At 43.4% G+C, this 20,503-nt stretch overlaps 1 protein-coding gene across 11 annotated transcripts in view; it reads right to left on the bottom strand.

The window, feature by feature from the left end:
* Positions 1–9,682: 9,682 nt before the first annotated feature.
* RALGPS2 (Ral GEF with PH domain and SH3 binding motif 2) overlaps positions 9,683–20,503 on the bottom strand; it is a 169,550-nt gene continuing 158,729 nt past the window's right edge. For 9 of the 11 annotated variants that reach the window (XM_070077193.2, XM_070077191.2, XM_089299446.1 and 6 more), the window contains 2 exons: positions 18,731–18,822; positions 13,231–15,202 (listed from right to left, as the gene is read on the bottom strand). In XM_070077193.2, coding sequence (XP_069933294.2) covers positions 15,173–15,202; positions 18,731–18,822 — 122 coding nt within the window. In that variant the 3' untranslated portion in view covers positions 13,231–15,172. Of the gene's footprint in view, positions 15,203–18,730; positions 18,823–20,503 lie in introns of all 11 variants that reach the window. The other 2 variants (XM_070077192.2, XM_070077183.2) reach the window with 1 other exon arrangement.

Raw genomic sequence — 20,503 nt, 5'->3', positions numbered from 1 at the left:
TGTTCACTACGTAAATCCTGCCTGGCTTTTCTCCATACAGTGAGACAACTTCCCGACCGTCATCTATTAAGCCTCTCCTATCCCCGTGGGAGCCAGGGCTAACACCTTCCAAGGCCATGTTAGTTTTTTATTTTTTCCTATTGTGGCAGAAATGTACTTAACATAAGAGTTGCCATCCTCACCCCTTCTAGGCATACACTTCAGTGGTATTAAATACCGTCATCATCCTGTGCTATCTCATCACCATCCATCCTCATAACTGTTTCTATCTTGTACAACTGAAACCCTGTTCTCATTCAAGAGTTGCTCCCTACTTCCCCCACCTCCCAGTCGCCAGCACCCACCTGCACACTGCCTTGTCTGTCTCCATGATTTTCACTCCAAGTACCTCTGTGAGGGGACTCGTATATTTCTGTGCTTGCTGTAGTTCACATAGCATAACACCCTCCAGGTTCATTCGCGCTGTGGCATGTTAGCATTTTCTTCCTTTTCTAGGGCTGGGAAAGTTAATTATTCCACTGTTTGTATTTATTACTTTCAGCTCGCCCACTCACCTGTCAGTGGCCACGTAAGCTGTTGCCATGATTGAACGACTGTGAAAGCTGCCGCCACAGGCGTGGGTGCACAAACCTCGGAGACTGTTCCCAGTCCTTTCAGGCACATGCCAGCACAGCATTTTCAGATTTTCAGGAGCTTCAATTTGCTTCTTTCTCTTGTGACTTTTGTGTGCCCTCCGCCAAATGCAGTGTTTGTCCATTTTCTTCTATGAGTTTTGTAGTTTCACGTGTCACATTTAGGTCTTTGATTAACTTCAATTTGTATGGTATTAGGGAAGGATTCAAGTTCATTCTTTAGCAGGTGGATATCCAGTTTCCCCAGCACTATCTAGCACTCCCCATTGAATGCTTTTGACATCTAGTCAAAAATCACTTGGCCAGCAGCAGTTAGCGGGTTGGGACGCCCTCATCTCACATTGGAGGAGAGAGTTGACCTGGCTCCATCCTTGATTCTAGCTCCCTGCTAACTCAAGGAGACACTGATGATAGTTCGAGTAAATGGGTTCCTTCTACCACAGGAGAGACCAGGCCACTTGGGCATTTGGGGGATGAAGTGGTGGATAGGAGCTATTTTTTTTTTTTCAATTGACTATGCAAGAGTTCATTTCTGGGCTCACTCCTCTTTATTTTTATTTTTTTTAGATTATTTATTTATTTGAGAGAATTACAGACAGTGAGAGGGAGAGGGAGAAAGGTCTTCCTTCCGTTGGTTCACCCCCCAAAATGGCCACTACGGCTGGAGCTATGCCAATCCGAAGCCAGGAGCCAGGTGCTTCTTCGTGGTCTCCCATGAGGGTGCAGGCACCCAAGCACTTGGGCCATCCTCCACTGCCCTCCTGGGCCACGGTAGAGAGCTGGACTGGAAGAGAAGCAACCGGGACTAGAACCCGGCGCCCATAGGGGATTCCGGCACCGAAGGCGGAGGATTAGCCAAGCGAGCCATGGCGCTGGCCCATGGGTTCACTTCTCTTTTCCACTGGTTTCTATGTTTGCCTTTATGTCAGTACCAAAGGTTTATGTTATATATATATAGTGAGCATTAAAATCAGGAAGCGTTGAGTCCTCTTTGTTCTTTCTTTTAGTGAGTGTTTTAGGTATTTGGGGTCCCTTGACCTTACATATTAATTTTGGGGTGAATTTTTTCATTTCTGTAAAGCACTTTGTGATTCTGACAGAGACTGCATTACAACTTTGATCTTAACAGCATCAAGCCTTTCAATCCACAAACATGAAATATGTGTTCACTTATTAATGTTTCCTTTCATTAATAGTTTATAGTTTTCATTGTACAAGCTTTCCCTCATTAGTTAATTCTTAAGTATTTTATTTTTGATGCTTTTATAAATAGAATTGCTTCTGTAGTTTTTTTTTTTTTTCAGGAAAAAACTGTCCATTGTTAGTTTTAGAAATGTGGCTGATTTTTGTGTGTTGATTTGTATCTAGTGGATTCATTTATTCTGTTTTTAAAAATGTGGCATCTATAAGGCTTTTTACATATATGATCATGCCATCTATAAGCAGAGATAATCTAACTTCTTCCTTTTGTATTTGTATGACTGTTATTTCTTTTTCTTGCCTAATTGCTCTGGCTACAATGTCTATGTTATTTTGAATAGAAGTGATGAGGGCCGGCATTGTGGGACAGTGGGTTAAGCCACCGCAGGTGACACTGGCATCCCATATGGGTACAAGGGCGAGTCCAGCTGCTTCACTTTTAATCTCGCTAATGCACCTGGGAAAGCAGCAGAGGATGGCCCAAGTGCTCCGGTCCCTGAACTCACATGGGAGACCCAGATGAAGCTCTGGGCTCCTGGCTTCATCCTGGCCCAGCCCTGGCCATTGTGGACATTTGGGCAGTGAACCAGCAGATGGAAGATCATGTGTGTGTGCGTGTGTGTGTGTGTCCCTCAAACTCTGCCTTTCAAATAAACAAATCTTTAAAATAAAATAGAAGTGATAAAAGCACACAATGCTGCCTCATTCTTACTCTGGGAGGAAAAACTTTCACTTTTTCGCTATTCAGTATGTTGTTTGTTGTGACTTTTCCATACATGGGTGTCATTATGTTGGGATAGTTTCTTTCCATTCCTGGTTTTCTTAAAAATGTTATTTTAAAAATGCTTGGTGGGGGGAGGTGGTCCATCCACTGGTTGACTCATCAATGCCCACAATAGCCAGGACTGGGTCAGGCTGAAGCCAGGAACTCCATCTGGTCTCCCACGTGGGTGGCAGGGACCCAAGTACTTGGGCCATCACCTGCTGACTTCCCAGGTGCATTAACAGGAAGCTGGATTAGAAGCAGAGCAGCTGGGACATGAGTTACTTTGATCCAGGATGTGGGCATCCCAACAATTAGGAGCAAACAATTTTGAAATCCATGCATAATATGTATTTCTCATAATATGCATTTTCCATGAATGTTTTTCAGAGGGAAGGAGGGAGGGAGGGAGAAATTTTGCTTGCAGGGGTTCATTTCTCAAATGCCTGTGACAGCCAGCCCTAAGCCAGGCTGAAGCCAGGAAGCTGGAACTCAATGTGGGTCTCCCACATGGGAGGCAGGAACCCAAGTACTTGGGTCATCACCTGTTGTGTCCCAGGGTGTGCTTAACAGGAAACCTGAACTGGAAGTGGAGCCAAGACTTTACAACCAGGCAATGTGATATGGGATGTGGGCATCCCAACCTTACTAGACCAAACACCAGCCCCCTCCACGAACTTTAAGTTTTTTAAAGTTTATTTCATTTGAAAGGCAGAGACAAACAGAGGGAGACAGAGAGGGATCTTCTGACTGCTGCTTCACTCCCCTGTTGCCTGCAAGAGCCAGGGCTGAGCAGGGCAAAGGAAAGAGCCAGAACCCTGTATGAGCGGCAGGAATTGAGCACTTGAGCCATCAGCTGCTGCCTCCCAGGGTGCGCAGCAGGAAGCTGGGATATGGAGCAGAGCCAGGACGTGCACGAACCCAGGCACTCACAGGTGCTCCAGGGTGTCAACCACTATGCTCAATGCCTCCCTCAGCCATGAACTTTGTGCAGGTCCCACATAAAATGCATGAATTTCAAACATGTTTTGCAGCAAAATAAATTTTTACTCTTTTAAAATCTTTAAATCTCATTTTTTAAAACTTTACTTGAGAGCAAGCTCCTATCTGCTGGTTCACTCTCCAAGTGCTCACAACAGCCAGGGCTGAAGCTGGGAACTCAACCTAGGCCTCCCACACGACAGGGACCAAACTAGCTGAGCCATGGCTGCTGCCTTAGCAGAAGCTGGAACAAAACGCCAGAGGTGGGAATCAAATCCAGGCATGTCTGCAACGCCAAAACCCCATCCATCCCTAATTCCATTTTCTACAAACATTTTTCTAAGATTTATTTAATTTTTTGAAAGGCAGAGTTAAAAGAGAGACAGAGAACTTCTGTCTGCTGGTTCACTTCCCAGATGGCCTCAACTGCCAGAGTTAGGCTGATCTAAAGCCAGGAGCTGCTTCTGGGTCTCTCACGTAGGTGCAGGGACCCAAGCACTTGGGCCGCCCTCTGCTGCTTCACCAGGTCATTAGCAGGGAGCAGGATCGCAAATGGAGCAGCCAGGACTCAAACCAGTGCCTATGTGAGATGCCAGGGCTGCAGGCAACAGCTTTACCCCCTATGCCACAGCGCCGGTACGTACCTTTCCCCCTATTTTCTATAAACCTTTGAAGTATCCTTACAGCTTCTAAAAAAATTCCCTCATTTCCTGAATTAGTCCCCTTGTTCCTTTATTTATTTGTAAAGTGTTTAAGCCTATTTCTCATTTCCTTTTGTGTATATACTATATCTATGTTTTTGTGGTTACCATGGGGAGCACACTTAACAATTATAACACTGTAATTGGAATTTATACAGTTTAACTTCAATAACATACAGCAACTGCTCTTTTACAGCTGTCTCCACCCCTTTTTGTTGTCAAAAAAAAAAAAAAAACCAAAAAACAAAAAAAACACCTCATCCTAGACATGTGTGCTCTCAAACCTAAGGTTTCTTTTAAATGCACTCGTCTCTTGAATTACATGGAGAACACAATGTGGACTTGCAAGCCAAAGGTATGGTATTAATAGCTTCTAGAGTAACAATAAAAGTCTGAGTCCCTCACATCCCTTAGGGGATGAGTTACAAACAGCTGTTACAGAACCCTAGTTCTACAACTGCCTGTGTACTTACCTTCACTGTGATCTTTAGTTCTTCAGTTATGACCAGAGTCCCTGTCTCACCTCGACCATCTGCTCGCAGGGAAGCTCTCTGGCAATGAACCCCCTCAGCCTGTTTCCCAGATGTCTTCACGGCTCCCTCACTTCCGAAGGTCAGTTTGGCTGGATGTAGGCTTCTTGGCTGACTCTAACACAGGGGCCCACGGACTTCAGGCCTCACAATGGCGAGGAATCAGGTGATAATCCGAGGAGCCTGATGAGGTTTCCCTCCTGCTGCTCTTGGGTCTGTCTGTCCTAAGTTGGATGATGGTGTGTCTTAGCATGGGTGTGAGTGCATTTTACTTGGAGCTGTGAACTTCTTGGATGTTTATATTCGTGTCTAGTCACGTTGGGCAGGTTTCAGCTGTTACTGTTCCAGTTCTCTCCGTGCCACTCCTCCTCTCCTGCAACTCCAAGTGTGGATGCAGGTCCCCTTGATTAGGTTTCTCTGTTCACTGTTACTCAACTTTTCCCCTGATTTTCTCCCAGATTTAATAATTTCTACTTTTCAAAGATTTATTTATTTATTTTAAAGTCAGAGTTTGGGTGTGGGGGGAGATTGAAAGAATCTTCCACCTGCTGGTTCACTCCCCAGATGGCTGCAATGGCCAAGGCTGGGCCAGGACACGCTCACAGCTGCCTGCCCCCAGGCCAGGGAGATGTTCCGGTCTTAGCAGCTGAAACGGATTCACAATTATCTGCACACTCCTGCCTGAGTCCTCCTCTGGAAATCGCAAGCCTAATGGCCAGTCGCAAAGCAGTTACAACAGCACCCTCTTATCCACAGGGGATACTTCCAAGACCCCCAAGAGATGCGAAACCTCAGATGGTACTCAACTTCCTGCACATACAAACGTGCAGACGCACCGCCTTGTCTAGCTTGTCTAAGCTCCTAATCACAACTTCTGCAGTTTGAGATGGGACAACACACATTTCTCCTTTCCCACATTTCACTATAATACAAGCTTCAATGCCACTGTAGATTTTAGTAGCCTCAGCAATCAGTTTATTCAGTTGGCAACTTTCACCATTTCACTTGAAGGAAGCCGTTCATGGTTTCCTATGGCAAACGTAAATTGCCCTATCTACTCCTGTGTTTTGGGGCTATTTACTACTGAGTAAAAGAATGGTTACCTGAACACCAGCACAGCGATGCGCTGACAGTTGATCTGATAACCAAGATGGCTACCACGTGACCTGACAGGTGCTCAGCATATACAGCTGGGGATGCTGGGTAAGGCGATGGTGTGTATCTGGGGTGAGATGGAGCAGGATTGCACATTTCATCACACTACTCAGAGAGGAGACTGAAACGTGACAAATAATTTCTGGAATTTTCCATTTTAATGTTTTCATTATGCAACTGTAGGTAAGAGGGTACACCATATATGACAGCTTCAGGGTGGTGGTGGTTCTGTGCCTAGGGTCAAGTCCTGGCTCTTCAGAATCCAGATTCCTGCTAATGGTTCAAATACTCAGGTCTCTGCCACTCACCCGGGAAACCCGAATGCAATTTCCGGCTCTTTGGCCTGGCCCAGGCCTGGCTACTGTGACCATTTGGGGACCCAATTGACAGATGGAAGATCTCCCCGTCACTCTGCTAATTCTATACTTGAAATAATAAATATGTATTTGTATTAAAGAGCTTCTGCCAGTGCAATGGTTATGTAGATTAGGAGACTCCTGGTGCTGCCTACTCTGCCATCTTCCCAGAATCCCCTCCCATGGCTGTTTTAATTTTGATGTTGTATTTTAACAAGTGGAATTGAAACACAATTACCACAGAACACTTGTCAAGTAGGTGGGTATGTTCAGAGCCAATGGAATGGAAACAATAGAGAAAAGTAAAGTAGAAGTGAGAAAAATCAAATACATCTTAACAGGAAAATCAAAGCATTAAAATGGACATACCTTGAATTCCCAGTAATAAACCAAATGAGAATTAAAACTTCTATCACCGGGGCCGGTACTGTGGCGTAGCGGGGGAAGCCGCCGCCTGCAGTGCCAGCATCACATATGGGCACAGGTTTGAGTTCTGGCTATTCCACTTCCGATCCAGCTCTGCTATGGCCTGGGAAAGTAGAAGATAGCCCACGTGCTTGGAGACCTGGAAGAAACTTCTGGCTCCTGGCTTCAGATCAGCACAGCTCCGCCCGTTGCGGCCAACTGGCGAATGAACCAGCAGATGGAAGACCTCTCTCTCTCCGCCTCTCCTTCCCTCTCTGTGTAACTCTTCCAAATAAATAAATCTCATACGTAAAACAAAACCTCCTATCACCATCAGGAAAGAATGGCTTTTGCTCTCAAATTTGGATGTCATGCATTTCTCGTATTTGGACTTTTCCAGTAGTAATTGACTTTCTAACACCTGAAATAAGTTATAAACTATTTGTGACTTATTTGGTTCTTTAAGGAAAACTATTGGGATGCACTGTATGAAACTGCCATTTTATATGTCAAAACTGCTTAAATACTGACAATTTCATATGGCTCCACTAATGGTCTGGCCAAAGAACTCTGACATCTGGTGCTACTTGTCTGTTACGGGGAAACAGGAAATGCCAGCTAATTTGTTCAGCACTCACAGATGCTCTTTCAGTCTTTACCTAACCTGTTTTTATACCAGTGTGTCTTTCCAAGGTACAGATATTTAGGGTGACATTACATCTAACTCCACCAAATTAAAAATAACATGACCAGTGTATCCAAAGTGTATTTACAGGAAGGGCTATTGCTTTTCTGTGTTCCACTGACAGTACTAGAGTGTATGTGATGGTCTTAAGTTGGGCAGAGGTTTGAGGGAGGTGGAAAGTCAAGTCTTCATAGCCTGAGTCTGAAAGAAATCAGGCTAGGATTATAGGAACTGAGTCAAGGACAGACCTTCAATTAAAGTTCAGGTTAGTTAAGTCATCACCCCATCTGACATACTGAGAGCCTATTTCTACTGCCAGCAGGCAAGGACCACACTGAGGGACACACACACTCTTGCAGGTCTGCTTCAGGATGCAACATTTAGTTTTTAGCTCAACAATGTGAATCAATTTAGGTTGGCTTCTTCCAGGTCCAGCAGCCTCAGCTTCTGTTGACAGAGGTTAACATCCAGGGAAGAGCTAAGGTCCCCTGCCGAGCATAAGCCGAGTCCCGAGACAGAGCAAGTCACACACAGAGAGCAGCGTTTCTCGAGGTCCCTTCTCTGCTGTGGAGGGCTGTGCTGTACGCTGCGGTCTCTAGCTGTGCCCCTTGCCTGGACACTAGCAGAACCCTCTCCCAGCTGTGACAACCAAAAATGTCTCCGCACACTGACAACTGTCTCCTGCCTCTTGAGAAAGAAATTTAATCACAGGCTGACAGCCTTGGTTTTGCTGTTTCCCTATTACCCAGTATCTCACTGAGTTCTGACACTGATGAGTGGTCGCTCAGAGTAAATGAGCCCTTATTTCCTACTTGAGAAAGATCATAAATGTTAGGAGAAAAAGCAGAAATTTAAGATGAAGATTAGTCTGACTAAAAAAAATGACACTGGAACTATACTGTTACACTATGCTTAGGGTTCACAGCAGGGCTGTATGATCTACGGAGGTTTTCTGATGAGGCCAGCTGGATTCTTTGGCACACTGTCACTGCTTCTAATCCAATATTGTGCTGGAGACCTAGACACATGCAGTTAAGACAAGAAAAAAAGATAAGTTACAGAAGCTGGAAAGGAAGAGACAGCTAACAAATGATTCCAGGAGAATTGAAGGGCAAGTTCAACAAGGTTACTGGCTGTCCGGATCAACACAGAAATCAGCAGCATTCCTACACGCAGGTAATAATCAATGAGGCAAAGTCACATACAAGGAGCATATTCACAGTAAAAGAAATCCATTCACCTAGGTATAAGCTAGCAGAGAGATGTGTGGGATCACCGAGAGACAACTCTACGATGTCACTGAAGGACCTCAAAATCCTGGAACAGATGGACAGACATTTCATGTTGGCCCATCAATCAGCTTTCCAAAAGCTGTTAAATCTTAACCTAGAAACCCAAAGACCTTCAATAAAAGCCACAGCAGTGTTTTCACTGGACACGAAAAGCTGACCCTAGATTCTCAGGGAAGATGAGAGAGTCAAGACCAGTCAGAGCAGTTCTGAGGCACACGCAGTTACCTCACACGGTAATGAAGACACTATGGTGTTGGCTGGGTGACAGGCAACCAAGCAAACAGTACAGGAGACCCAGAAACCGACCACACAGAAATGGAAGACGGATGTACGACAAAAGGGGCACTGTGCTATGTCAAGACAGGCGGACCCCATGGGAAAACTGTCTCTCGTTTGATTCCTGTAAAGGGACAGTGAGAATTTTCGAAGGCCACTACAGAGGTGAGAACGCTTGAAAACTATGATGGTTAAACTGTGTGTTCAGTCCTGGCAGGAGGACCCCCAAACCATTCTACGAGGTGAAGCTCAGTGGCATTTTTACACCTACAGGGAGACGCAACACAGGTGGGTGTGGACTTCTTCCAGGTTGAAGCTCCACAGACTGAAGACGGATTCTGTTTTCAGACGTGGTAAAATGAAAAAATGTCCTCCTTTTAGAACCTATGCAATAGACTTTCAGCAAAGAGGACCCTCTTTGGGGGCTGCTCACATCATATCACATATTCAAGGTCGGGAGAAACAGCTGGAAACGTCACAGCCTTGCACACCAGCGGACTTGGCCCCTTGGTCCACAGGGCAGGACACGTCCTTGTTCTGAGCTGCAGGAGAGCAACCACAGTTTACTCAGATGGAGCTTTCCCTGTGCTGCCAGTTCTGGGTGACGACTTTTGAAAGAGGAAAGAAGAAATTTAAAGTTTACTCGCACTTCAAAAGTTAATGATAAACATGTGGATATGGTAACAAAACATTCTTGCACAATCTATAATTTTAAGTCATTTATTTCAATAGAAATATTTCAGAAAACTGTACTTAAGTTCATTTTAAGTTAGCTTATGCAAACACACTGAAGATCGCACACTCACAATTGCATATTAAAAAGAAACAGAAAGTGCGGGAGAAACCAAGCTGCACGTCGCTCAAGGAGGTCATAGTGCAATCACAGAGCGCCCCAAGTTCGCTGGGTACAGATTAAAATGGCTTGTGTGTCCCTGTGTATTACTCTCATTGGGTACTTATCCCTACAGGAGTTGGATTTCCTTCAGACCATGCTGCGAACCAGTTCCCCACCCCTTCCCATAAAAATACCCTTCATCAGGCCATAAAACTATGAATTTGTCCGTAGCAAGGCATTGACGCTCTTGACGGGTGGGTGACATATTGTCAGCTATTTGATCTTATCTACTAAGTCAAGAGTTACTGGACTGTATTTGTGAGTAGTCCTAGAGGTGATATTCTCAGGGAAAATTTATTGTTACCTGGTATCTAACATCTAGTTATTTATAGTCCTCTTTTTCTATCAAGGAAAGAAAGTTCAATCCCAAAGCATTCTATGTATTGTTTTACTCCTGCCATCACTTTGCAGTCCAAATGGCTGGAATCAAATTTAAATCCTGCTAACAGCCCTCAAGGACCAGCTAACCGTTTTCAGTTGGCTCTACAGACTGGGTCCACTTGAGCACTGTGAGGCACAGTAGTAGCCTGTTTAAAAACGTGAAACCAGCATCTTAACCTAGGTCTTCCAACAGTAATCTCGGAGAAGCAAGGTATTCCCAAATGTTGCTTTCACAAGCTTAGCCTCTTACCTTCCTTTACTTCATACACTGGAGTTGTTTTCACTCATTAGCATAACATTTTCAGAGAAACAACAATGAACAGGATAACTGATTGCTTGTTCATTGTCTTAAACGGAAGAATGAACTGCAAAACACCTCACTGTGGTCAAAGGGGCTCTTCCGTACAAGACTTCTGTAGCTTTAATAAAATCCTAATAAATCTTTCTGGCTGTATGCATTTCTTACTCATTTAGGGATTTTCCAAAAGGCCTTATCATTAGGTCGATGCTCAAAACAAACAAAAACACACACAACAAAATAAAAAACAGCCTCAGCTGCACGAACGCTCTTTAGAGTTGTTAGGGGCTGAGTTGAGCGTGGGTTTATTTTGAATCTCCTACCAAGAAAGGGGAGACGCAGGGAGGGAGCTTGTTTAAAAAGACCAAAGTCAAGAAGGCCTGCACCAATCCCCTACAGGCATTTGCACACTTTCTGACACACGCTGTGAGAAAACACGAAGCTGGGGGAGACGGATAGCACACACTCCCGAAATAAGAGGAGCAAGAGGGCAAGTGATTCTTGTAATACTCGATGCCCTATACTTGGTCTTCAAATTGATAAGGCACTGACCAAATCTTCCCCACCTGACAACTTGGGACACAAACATAATGAAATTGCTCTCAAATAAGCTTCATGAGTTTGCTTCCACAGCTTCCTTATTCACTGTAACTCTCCAAAGCCACAAGCCATTTTTAAGGGGGCAAAACCAAAAGGTACTTATTTTGAAAAGGTTCATGTGGAAAGCAATTCGTCATCAGTGCGCTCAAACTTTTTTTTTTTTTTTTTGCATCTTAAACAAAAAAGAATACCACTCTGGCTGTAAAATCATAAATTTACTATGTTTGAAAGAGAGAATGCAAAAGAGATGGAAAATAGAAGCAGAGCCTGAAGTCCCTAGAGAAGTCAGATGGCCTCCTCGCTTGTTCTCCATCTCACACAACAGCAGTACCACTGCTACTGGCTCACAGCTGAGTCACCTCCGTTTCCAAAAAGGGATCCAATTATTTTGGTAACCTCTGAGGCTGAGGGTTTCTATCACGAAATATTATCTTCCGTTAAGCAACACTGTTATCCCCTTGTTTGCAGAAGATAATTTAAAAGCTGGGTATAAAGGAATGTGCCTCAAACAAAACAAAACAAAACAAAACAAAACAAAAACAAAAACAAAAAAACAAAAAACAAAACAACCAAAAAAAATCCGAACCCAGAAGCAGAGCAACAGTGGTTATATCCATTAAAAAGCAATGGGTTAAATCTGCTAATATTATTTATTTCCAACTAATATAATGCCTTAACAGTTTTTTTTCCAGTAGTAAATGTATATACTTTACATATTTAACCTTAGAAAGGAAAAAAAAAAGGCCATACTCAAATCCTTTGGCCAGTGAAATTCTAATTAATCATCCTAAGAGATCAACAGGCTGCTTTTACAGGGCCCGTTTCAACCGGCACTGACACTCTCACAGTGTCAACATCTTTTCCATTCTTCTTTGCCTGCTCTCACATTAGTGCTTCTTGGGCTCCTTTATAAATCTTACAGGAGAAAAAAAAATGCCACTTATAAAACTTTGAAGCTATAAACACCCTGATTCTTGATTCTTGATACAACAGAAAGACCCACTACCAACACAGTCAGTCCATACAGGTGGTACAATAAATAAATGGTATTTTCCACACAGAAAAACAAATTGCCATCGAAGCACATGCCTACGGAAGAAAAAAAAAATACCAAAACCTCAAAATTTTGGATCCCTTTTTGCAATGTTTAAAAAAGTAGTATTTACATAGGGAAGAAAATGAATAGGAAGGTGTGATCAGTTCTTAAATTCATACAGTTCAGAAGTTACGCTGAAAATAATTCTTTGAGAGCTAAGCAGGGCCTGAACACAAAGAAGGCATGAAACCAAACACGGTGCTCTGAAGGGCATTCTACGGGTGGTGGTGGAGCTAGGTTTAAGGAACCGATATGTTACTTCCACATGAAAACCAAGCCTCCACGTTCAAAAACACTGTTAAAGGAGATTCGCCTCAAATTGTTTGTTGGCTAATTTTATATATTACTACACAGGCCATATAGCATGCCAACTGTTATATGCTTATCACAAATCAGCTTAAGTTTAATCTACAATTAAATTTCTTGGTTTGGGAAGAAACACGAGTTTGATGTTGACAGTAATTTTGAGCTTTTGAGTCATGAATTTACAATTAAGGGTAGTAGGTTTAATAAGAAGATTCATCTTCTGATGAGTAAACTAAATATTCTTTTTTGCTTGAATTATTGTCAGATATAATTTACTGAATTACAGATCAAAAACTCACCCATACTATTTTAGGTCATTTCTCTTAGTGGTTTCTATTTGCCTAAAGGATAAAACAATCTTAAAAAGCACTAACCAATCTTTTGAATGGAGAAAAAGCAATGATGACTTCTACGGCACTGCTAAGAGCTTCAGTGAGTCACAGGCCACAGCTCTGCCTGGAGACTGCTCACCACACGTGAACACTACTGTTACTCTAGTCAAGTAGCCATGAATGGTTAGAGCTGAAAACATCAAACACATCTTCCATCTGAGCTTTCTCTCTTTGGCAAAACTGTGAGATGTCACGCTCTACTTCCAGTGGCATACCTCTGCAGATACACTACACCTAAAACATACCTACTTTAGCTTATTTACGACAAACAAAAAAATCCACAGGGTCTCATTCACAATGTTTTTTTTTTTTTTTTTAAAAAGTACATATACTGTTAAAATGCTATTTCCAAACAGAAATAAACAAATCAAAGAATTTTTTTTAAAATGCAAAACAAAAGTAAAAATGTGCAAGTCTACACAGAGTAATACTGCTGGCTATGCAGATGGTACCTTTCTATGGACCCAACATGGGTTAAGCTCAGAACATTAACTGAAAAACCATTCTGCACAAGGAACATTTTGCCCTTTCCAGCCTATATCACCAAAACCCAGAAGTAATGGTATTTCTAACTATTGTATGAGAAACAAATTTGAATTCTTAACCTCTCTTTTCCAAGTAGAAAACTAAATTTAAAAACTTAATACTAAGAAAAAGCTCTTCTACTTTCCTTTGAATTTTTTTCAGCTAAGTATTGTATAGACAATATTTTCTATTTGAGTTTCATGGACTCAAGGGCAAAATACTTATGATCAAAAACAGCATGAAATTCTCTAAGAATACAAATATGGGAAATTTTATGTGAGGTCCAAAGTAAAAGAAGTCTATTAGCAGTTACCAGTCAAAAAGTATTTCTGACTCTGGTCACAGCTAAAATTTATAATGTGCCCAGAGTTTATAACGTTCAACACATTGTCTTGGTTCAAGCGCCATCTTTTGTCAAAATTCGAAGGTATCTCACCTTCACGCCTTTTGATTTGGTAACCCAACATTTAACTTAGAAATACATTTCCGCATGAAGAGCCCTCACAAAACAACTAGGCAAATGACTGACAAAATGTGGTTTCACGCCAGGGACCTATTATGGTAGGGTTTCCTAAAAATTTGGTGTGTTTATGGTAAGCCATATAAAGAGGAAAATTCTAATACTTAAAATTCCCAGGATCTCAACTTTTATTCCTCTTAAAATTATTTCTATGTCTTATGATAAAATACACACATTACGTATGTATGTGGAATCTTTTAAACAAATATGATCTTGAATCTCATACTGAACCAAAACACAGATGAGTAATAAAAAAATAACTCTGGCATTATGCACATGAAACACTGTAAAAGAAAATACCCTGACAAAATGTCAATATGTAGCCTTAACACCAAAAGCAACTTGTGAAAGGGAGAAGGGCTAACACAGTTAACTTGAAATAAAGAGTCTGAGGTTGGGGTTACAGTCCTTCCCCATGTTCTGCGCTCCAGCGATGGGCTGGCTCACTTTAGCCCCAGTTAGGAACGGCCTACTTTTAAACCCCCTGGCATGTGAACAGCTCAGCCTTTGCACTTCGGCAAGAAGCAATGTTCCCTATACAGTACTGAATTCTGGAAGTTTAGTGTTCAACAAAATAAACTCCCCTCCTCCCCACCCCCGCCCCAACCCCAACGACTCACATTATGAGCGTGTCTAACTCCTATGTTCTCTTGGGAGAGAACAGGTGAGGCTGCCAATCGCCAGAGGCGGGCTGCTGGTGTCACCACCCCTACTGAATTCTCTCTTCACCACAGTTCAAAACCAGCTCCTGATGTGATCCATAAGAAATAGGTTTCCGTTTTAAGTGTATCTAAAAAAAGGTGATCCCCCCCCTCCAAAATTAGTACAAAGTTAAAATAAATGCAAATTCGCTACGATCTACTCAAGCACAGCACCGCCAGAGATCCACACACACTATTTGGTGTTGCATGTTGGTTTTCCTTTCATTCTTTAAGGCAGTGGTTTCCACAGGTCAGTTCAGATAAGAAGCATGGTTCATGGCAGTTTGTTCTGTGACTCCAGTTTGTTTTCTGGGAATATCTCACTTCATTCCCTGAAATTAGTGCTTTTTTGGTTCAGAACTCCACAGGCTGGGCTGAGCCCCCGAGCTCTCCCTGGCACAGGATGGTATACAGCTGGCGCTCACTCATCAGGTCCCGGCTCTCACGGAGGAGCACAGGGCACCTCTCTTCTTTCTCAGCTTCTACTCAAAAGTCATCAAGTTTGTAGGAACCTAGAAAAGAGAAGCATTATATTATGCAAACCATGTGTAAAAGTTTTCACACTATTTATCTTTCCTTATTAGGCAAACCCAAGTCTTTCTGACCCAAGTATCTTTTAAAAGGACTTTTGACAGGCATTCCAATAAATTTATGAATAATGAATATGTTAGGCATATTATATTCATTATAAGAAGGAAAAGTCATTGGGATGAGTTAACACTCTCTAGTAAGCTGATTTCTGATGAAAGGAAGGTAGAATACCATCTCTGGTTTAACAGAGGGGGCTCGGTAGATGTTTCCTAAATAAATGAAAGACGAATGAGTATGACTGTACTAGGGTAGATTCCAGACAAACTTGCTATTTATTTTCTCATTTTATTTATTACAAGGAATTCCTACATGCACATAAAAACCAGCTCAGATAATTTTATAAGTGTTATTAATATTTGCACAAAAGCGTAAGATTCATTAACAGATGAATTATGATCTGACATACCTCTGAAAAATCAATGTTCTATAATTGTTTAGCACTTACAGGTTGGATCATATTGATTTCTCTCTGAAACATACTAAAAACATGAATATATTTTTTAAAATATTTAATTTATTCAAGAATTAGTCACAGAGAGAGGGAGAGACAGAGAGAAAAGGGCCTCTATCTGCTGGTTCACTTCCCAGGAGGCCAAACGGCCAGAGCTGGGATGATCCAAAGTCAGGAGCCAGGAGCGTCTTCCAGTCCCCCATGCAGGTGCAGGGGCCCAAGGATTTGGGCCATCTTCCACTCTTTTCCCATGCCGTAGCAGAGAGCTGGGTGGGAAGAGAAGCAGCTGGGACTCCAACCAGTGCCCACATGGGATGCGGGCGCTACAAGGAGATGCTTAGCCCATTACACCACGGCATGGGCCCCAAAAAACATGAATATCTTCTATCTGTCAACTTCTGAATGAAAAATTTCTGTTGGACAATATAATCCTAAGTGAATTATAAACCAAATACAATACAAATGCTCGTGTGCTTAAAGTACAAATCCTCTGGTCTGGTTATAAAAAAAACCCCCATATTTAAATACAGTAAACATTTAAGTTGCCTGAATGTGGATTAAGCTAGTTTGCATTTGAGTCAGATTCTTCTATTAAAAATTTCCAATTTCACAGGTTCTACTTATAAATCTGCTATGACTCTGATTATTTCAAGTACAGAAACAAAGAAAAAACAGGATTACACACATGGTTAAACTGATACTGCAGGGAGGTCCCCCGACACAGTAAAAAAAGAAAAAATGAGCCTCTGCTGTTGTGCTTACACTGTCTGCTCTAACTGGGGAATATGAACTTATTTTATTTATTTATTTGACAGGTAGAGTTATAGACAGTGAGAGAGAGAGAGACCGAGAGAAAGGTCTTCCTTCCATTGGTTCACCTCCCAAATGGTTGCCATGGCCAGCGCTGTGCCGATCTGAAGCCAGGAGCCGGGTGCCTCCTCCTGGTCTCCCACCTGGGTGCAGGGGCCCAAGCACCTGGGCCATCCTCCACCACCCTCCCGGGCCACAGCAGAGAGCTGGACTGGAAGAGGAGCAACTGGGACCAGAACCGGCACCCTTATGGGATATTGGCGCCACAGGCGGAGGATTAACCAAGTGAGCCACGGTGCCGGCCTGAACCTTATTTTTTTTTTTAAATAAATAAAACTTAATACCTTAAGTTGCATTTTAAAAAAAGCATGGGAAGCAAATCTTGAAAGTCTCAGACTTAGGCCGGCACCGTGGCTCAACAGGCTAATCCTCTGCCTAGTGGCGCCGGCACACCGGGTTCTAGCCCTGGTCAGGGCGCCGGATTCTGTCCCGGTTGCCCCTCTTCCAGGCCAGCTCTCTGCTGTGGCCCAGGAAGGCAGTGGAGGATGGCCCAGGTGCTTGGGCCCTGCACGCCATGGGAGACTAGGAGAAGCACCTGGCTCCTGCCTTTGGATCAGCGCAGTGTGCCGGCCGCGGCAGCCATTGGAGGGTGAACCAACGGCAAAGGAAGACCTTTCTCTCTGTCTCTCTTTTTCTCTCACTGTCCACTCTGCCTGTCAAAAAAAAAAAAAAGTCTCAGACTTAGGCAAAAGAAGGTCTGTTCCTAGGGCCAGTGCTGTGGCGTAGCGGGAAAAGCTGCCGCTGTCAGCGCCAGCCCAGTTTGAGTCCCAGCTGCTTCCCTTCAGATCCAGCTCTCTGCTGTGGCCTGGGAAAGCAGAAGATGGCCTAGGTCTTTGGGCCCCTGTGCCCATGTGGGAGACCCGAAAGAATCTCCTGGCTCCTGGCTCCTGGCTTCGGATTGCTGCAGCTCCGGCCATTGTAGACATCTGGGGAGTGAACCAGCGGATGGAAGGCCTTTCTCTTTTCCCCCTGCCTGTGTCTCTGCCTCCAAGTCTGCCTTTCAAATAAATAAATAAATAAATCTTTAAAGAAAAAAGAAGGTCTGTTCCTTTCATTCTGCTCTAGACACTACCTTGACATGGCAAGAGGTAATTCTTCTCCTGGGTATTCATGTCCTTTACAGAGATGACTAAAAGTGGTACCAAATCTGCAATCACATACATGTGTAATAACAATCAGGAGAGAACAAAGCTCACCTGAACAATATTTTAAAAGAATGGACTTAACAATATGAACCTAGTGGGTCTCAGGTCAACCATTTTTTACTATATAAGCCTATTTAATATCTGTGAATCTTGGTTTCTTCATTTACAAAAACAAAGATAATAACTTAAATCTTGATATCAGAGGGTAAAAAATGACTCTATTTAGTTTTGTAAAGTACAGAGTGCTAACAACACATTAAAATTAGCTACCGACAACACCTGTATACCTTGGTATCACCACTGCCCTATGTCACTGATGAATTACTTTCGGAATCCAGGTCTAATCGAGTCTAGGAGAAACTTCCATGATGGCAGTTTTAACGTTTACGTTACGTCTGCTCTATCAGTTTGTGGTCCGACTCTAACCCTGCAACAGGGTGTGGGGAAGACAACATAATGGATTCTTCTCCTTTGCAGCTGAGAGCCTATTTCATGCAGCCCATCTTTGTTTCAGTACAATAAAAACAACAATAAAATGTAAATGGGTTTTGGTTTCACTGCCATCACAGGAACCCACATCAAGTGTCAACTGATCAAATTAAGAACCAGAGTAATTTTTCTTTATTTAAAGTGCCACACGACTTTGCCCCTTCCGCAGCTGCACGCTCGCTGTACCGATGCCGACGTCTTTCCCTCCCCTGCGCACTGCGAGCTGGCTCCTCTGCAGGCCTGCATCTGCTGCACCCTGTCCCAGTGTCCATCCTCCCTCTCTGCACAGGCTGCTCCTCCGGAGTTCACGAGAGCCCTGCTGCGTACCCAGCTTCTCGGAAGCTGCCCCTGCTCCTGTACTCTGCAGCACTCGATTCTACTGTTTCACCTTGAATAGTTCTTACTCCCTGAAATGCTGCTTCCTTGCCCATAGTCCCCTCCCTGAAATCAGGACTTGCTGTCTCGCTGACGGCTGTCAACAGAGAAATGCTCACCTGTTGTTTGTTACTTTGGCAGGCTGCACTCAGATGCTTAAACCACAGCATCGCATTCATCCTATTGCCAGCTTGAAACTTGTATGAATTTCCTGAAATTACCAAAATAAGGGGAAAATAAAAACATTAGGACTATGACACATGGTAATTCTGCCCCATGTTAAAGAATGCACTAAATGTGACCAGAGTGCTCAGTTTCAGAAATGTATTCATTTAGCAGATGGTTTCCACCACAAATAAAACAGGAGCTCTCTATGTGAAACATTTCCCCACTACCACATATTCAAAAAGTCACTGTTTTGTTGCTTATGAATTTCTCCTAAGAAATAACTTTGTTTTCTTAAATGTTCTTTAGGATAAAGTACAACTAAATAAAACAACCATGTGGTTGTATGTGATTCAACACAGCCCACCTTCCAATTTCTCTCATCCCCTTTACAAATTCCAGGGGTCAACAGTCAATTATTTTATTCATTCATTCATGTCTCCTTATATTGTATATATGATATTTTAATTCACTTGAAAAATGTTTTAAGCCAAATAACTGATTAATTCAAAGTAACACAATAAAAATCACTCAGAGGAAAACCTGGACAAATTTAGAACTTAAGAATGATGATCTTGGGTGGGCAGGTAGAACAGCCCGTGACCCAGCATCCCCGAGCGGCAGCATGAGTCCCAGCTGCTCTACTCCTGATCCAGCTCCCTGCTCATGTCCCTTGGAAGACAGCAGAAGATGACCCAGGTACTTGGGCACCGGCCTCCCACATGGAAGAACTGGATGGAGTTCTATGCTTCTGGCTTTGGCCTGGCCCAGCCCTGGTCGTGTGGTCATTTGGGGGGTAAAACATCAGATGGATGATCTCTCTTTCAAATAAAATGAAAATAAACAAACAAACAAAAAAAAATCATTTTCCAGGGTTGCCTTTGTGGTGCAACAGGTTAGGATGCTGATATGGGGTAAGTCAGGTAGCAAGCTTAGGGTAGAAGCCCAGCTGCCTGGCTCTGTGTAATCTTATGCACCCACCTGTCAATCAGATGACCCCTTCCCCAGGCTGTACCTCCCCCTACCTGGACCCCCCTTTTCTAAACTCATAAGCAGCCTAGTAGAGGGGAGGAGGGGGTCCTTAACCCTCTCTCTCCCTCCACATGGACCCAGAACGAACACGGCATGGCAATCTCTTTTCCTTTCCTGGCCCACTCTCCCTAGCATGACCCCACGTACATGCAGGTTTTCCTCACTTTGTAAACAGACTTTACCATGGTACAGGGCGTGTCTCTGCCTGTACTTACAATGCTTCTTTAAAAGACACTTAGGCCCAACCTAGCCCACAGCAATGCCAGACCCCACCTGCTACACTGGCATTCCGATATTACAGTGCCAGCTTGAGTCCCGGTGGCTCATCTTCCGATCCAGCTCCTTGCTAATGCGTCTGGGAAAGCAGCAGCAGAAGACCCCACTGCTTGGCCCCTGCCATCCACATGGGAAACCTGGATGGAGTTCTGGGTTTCTGGTTTCAGCATGAACAGGCCCTGGCCATGCAGCCACTTGAGGACTGAAACAGTGGATGGAAGATTTCTCTCTCTCTCTGGGTCTCTCTGGGTCTAACTCTGCCTTTCAAATGACAATCTACTTCAGGGTGCAGATGAAAGGGTATTGCCCATATGGCAAATCTCTGAGATCTTAGAATGACAATGGGCTACATATTCTCAGATTCCCTTCTTCCAGCCCTTCCTCCTTCCCTCCCTGGTTATCTTTCTAGGGATTAACTG

Source organism: Oryctolagus cuniculus, chromosome 7, assembly GCF_051225735.1.
Source record: "Oryctolagus cuniculus isolate XC-2025 breed Fujian yellow rabbit chromosome 7, ASM5122573v1, whole genome shotgun sequence".
Classification (NCBI taxonomy): domain Eukaryota; kingdom Metazoa; phylum Chordata; class Mammalia; order Lagomorpha; family Leporidae; genus Oryctolagus; species Oryctolagus cuniculus.
The sequence above is the reverse complement of the archived record's forward strand: the minus strand, read 5'-3'. Positions and strand labels throughout refer to the sequence as shown.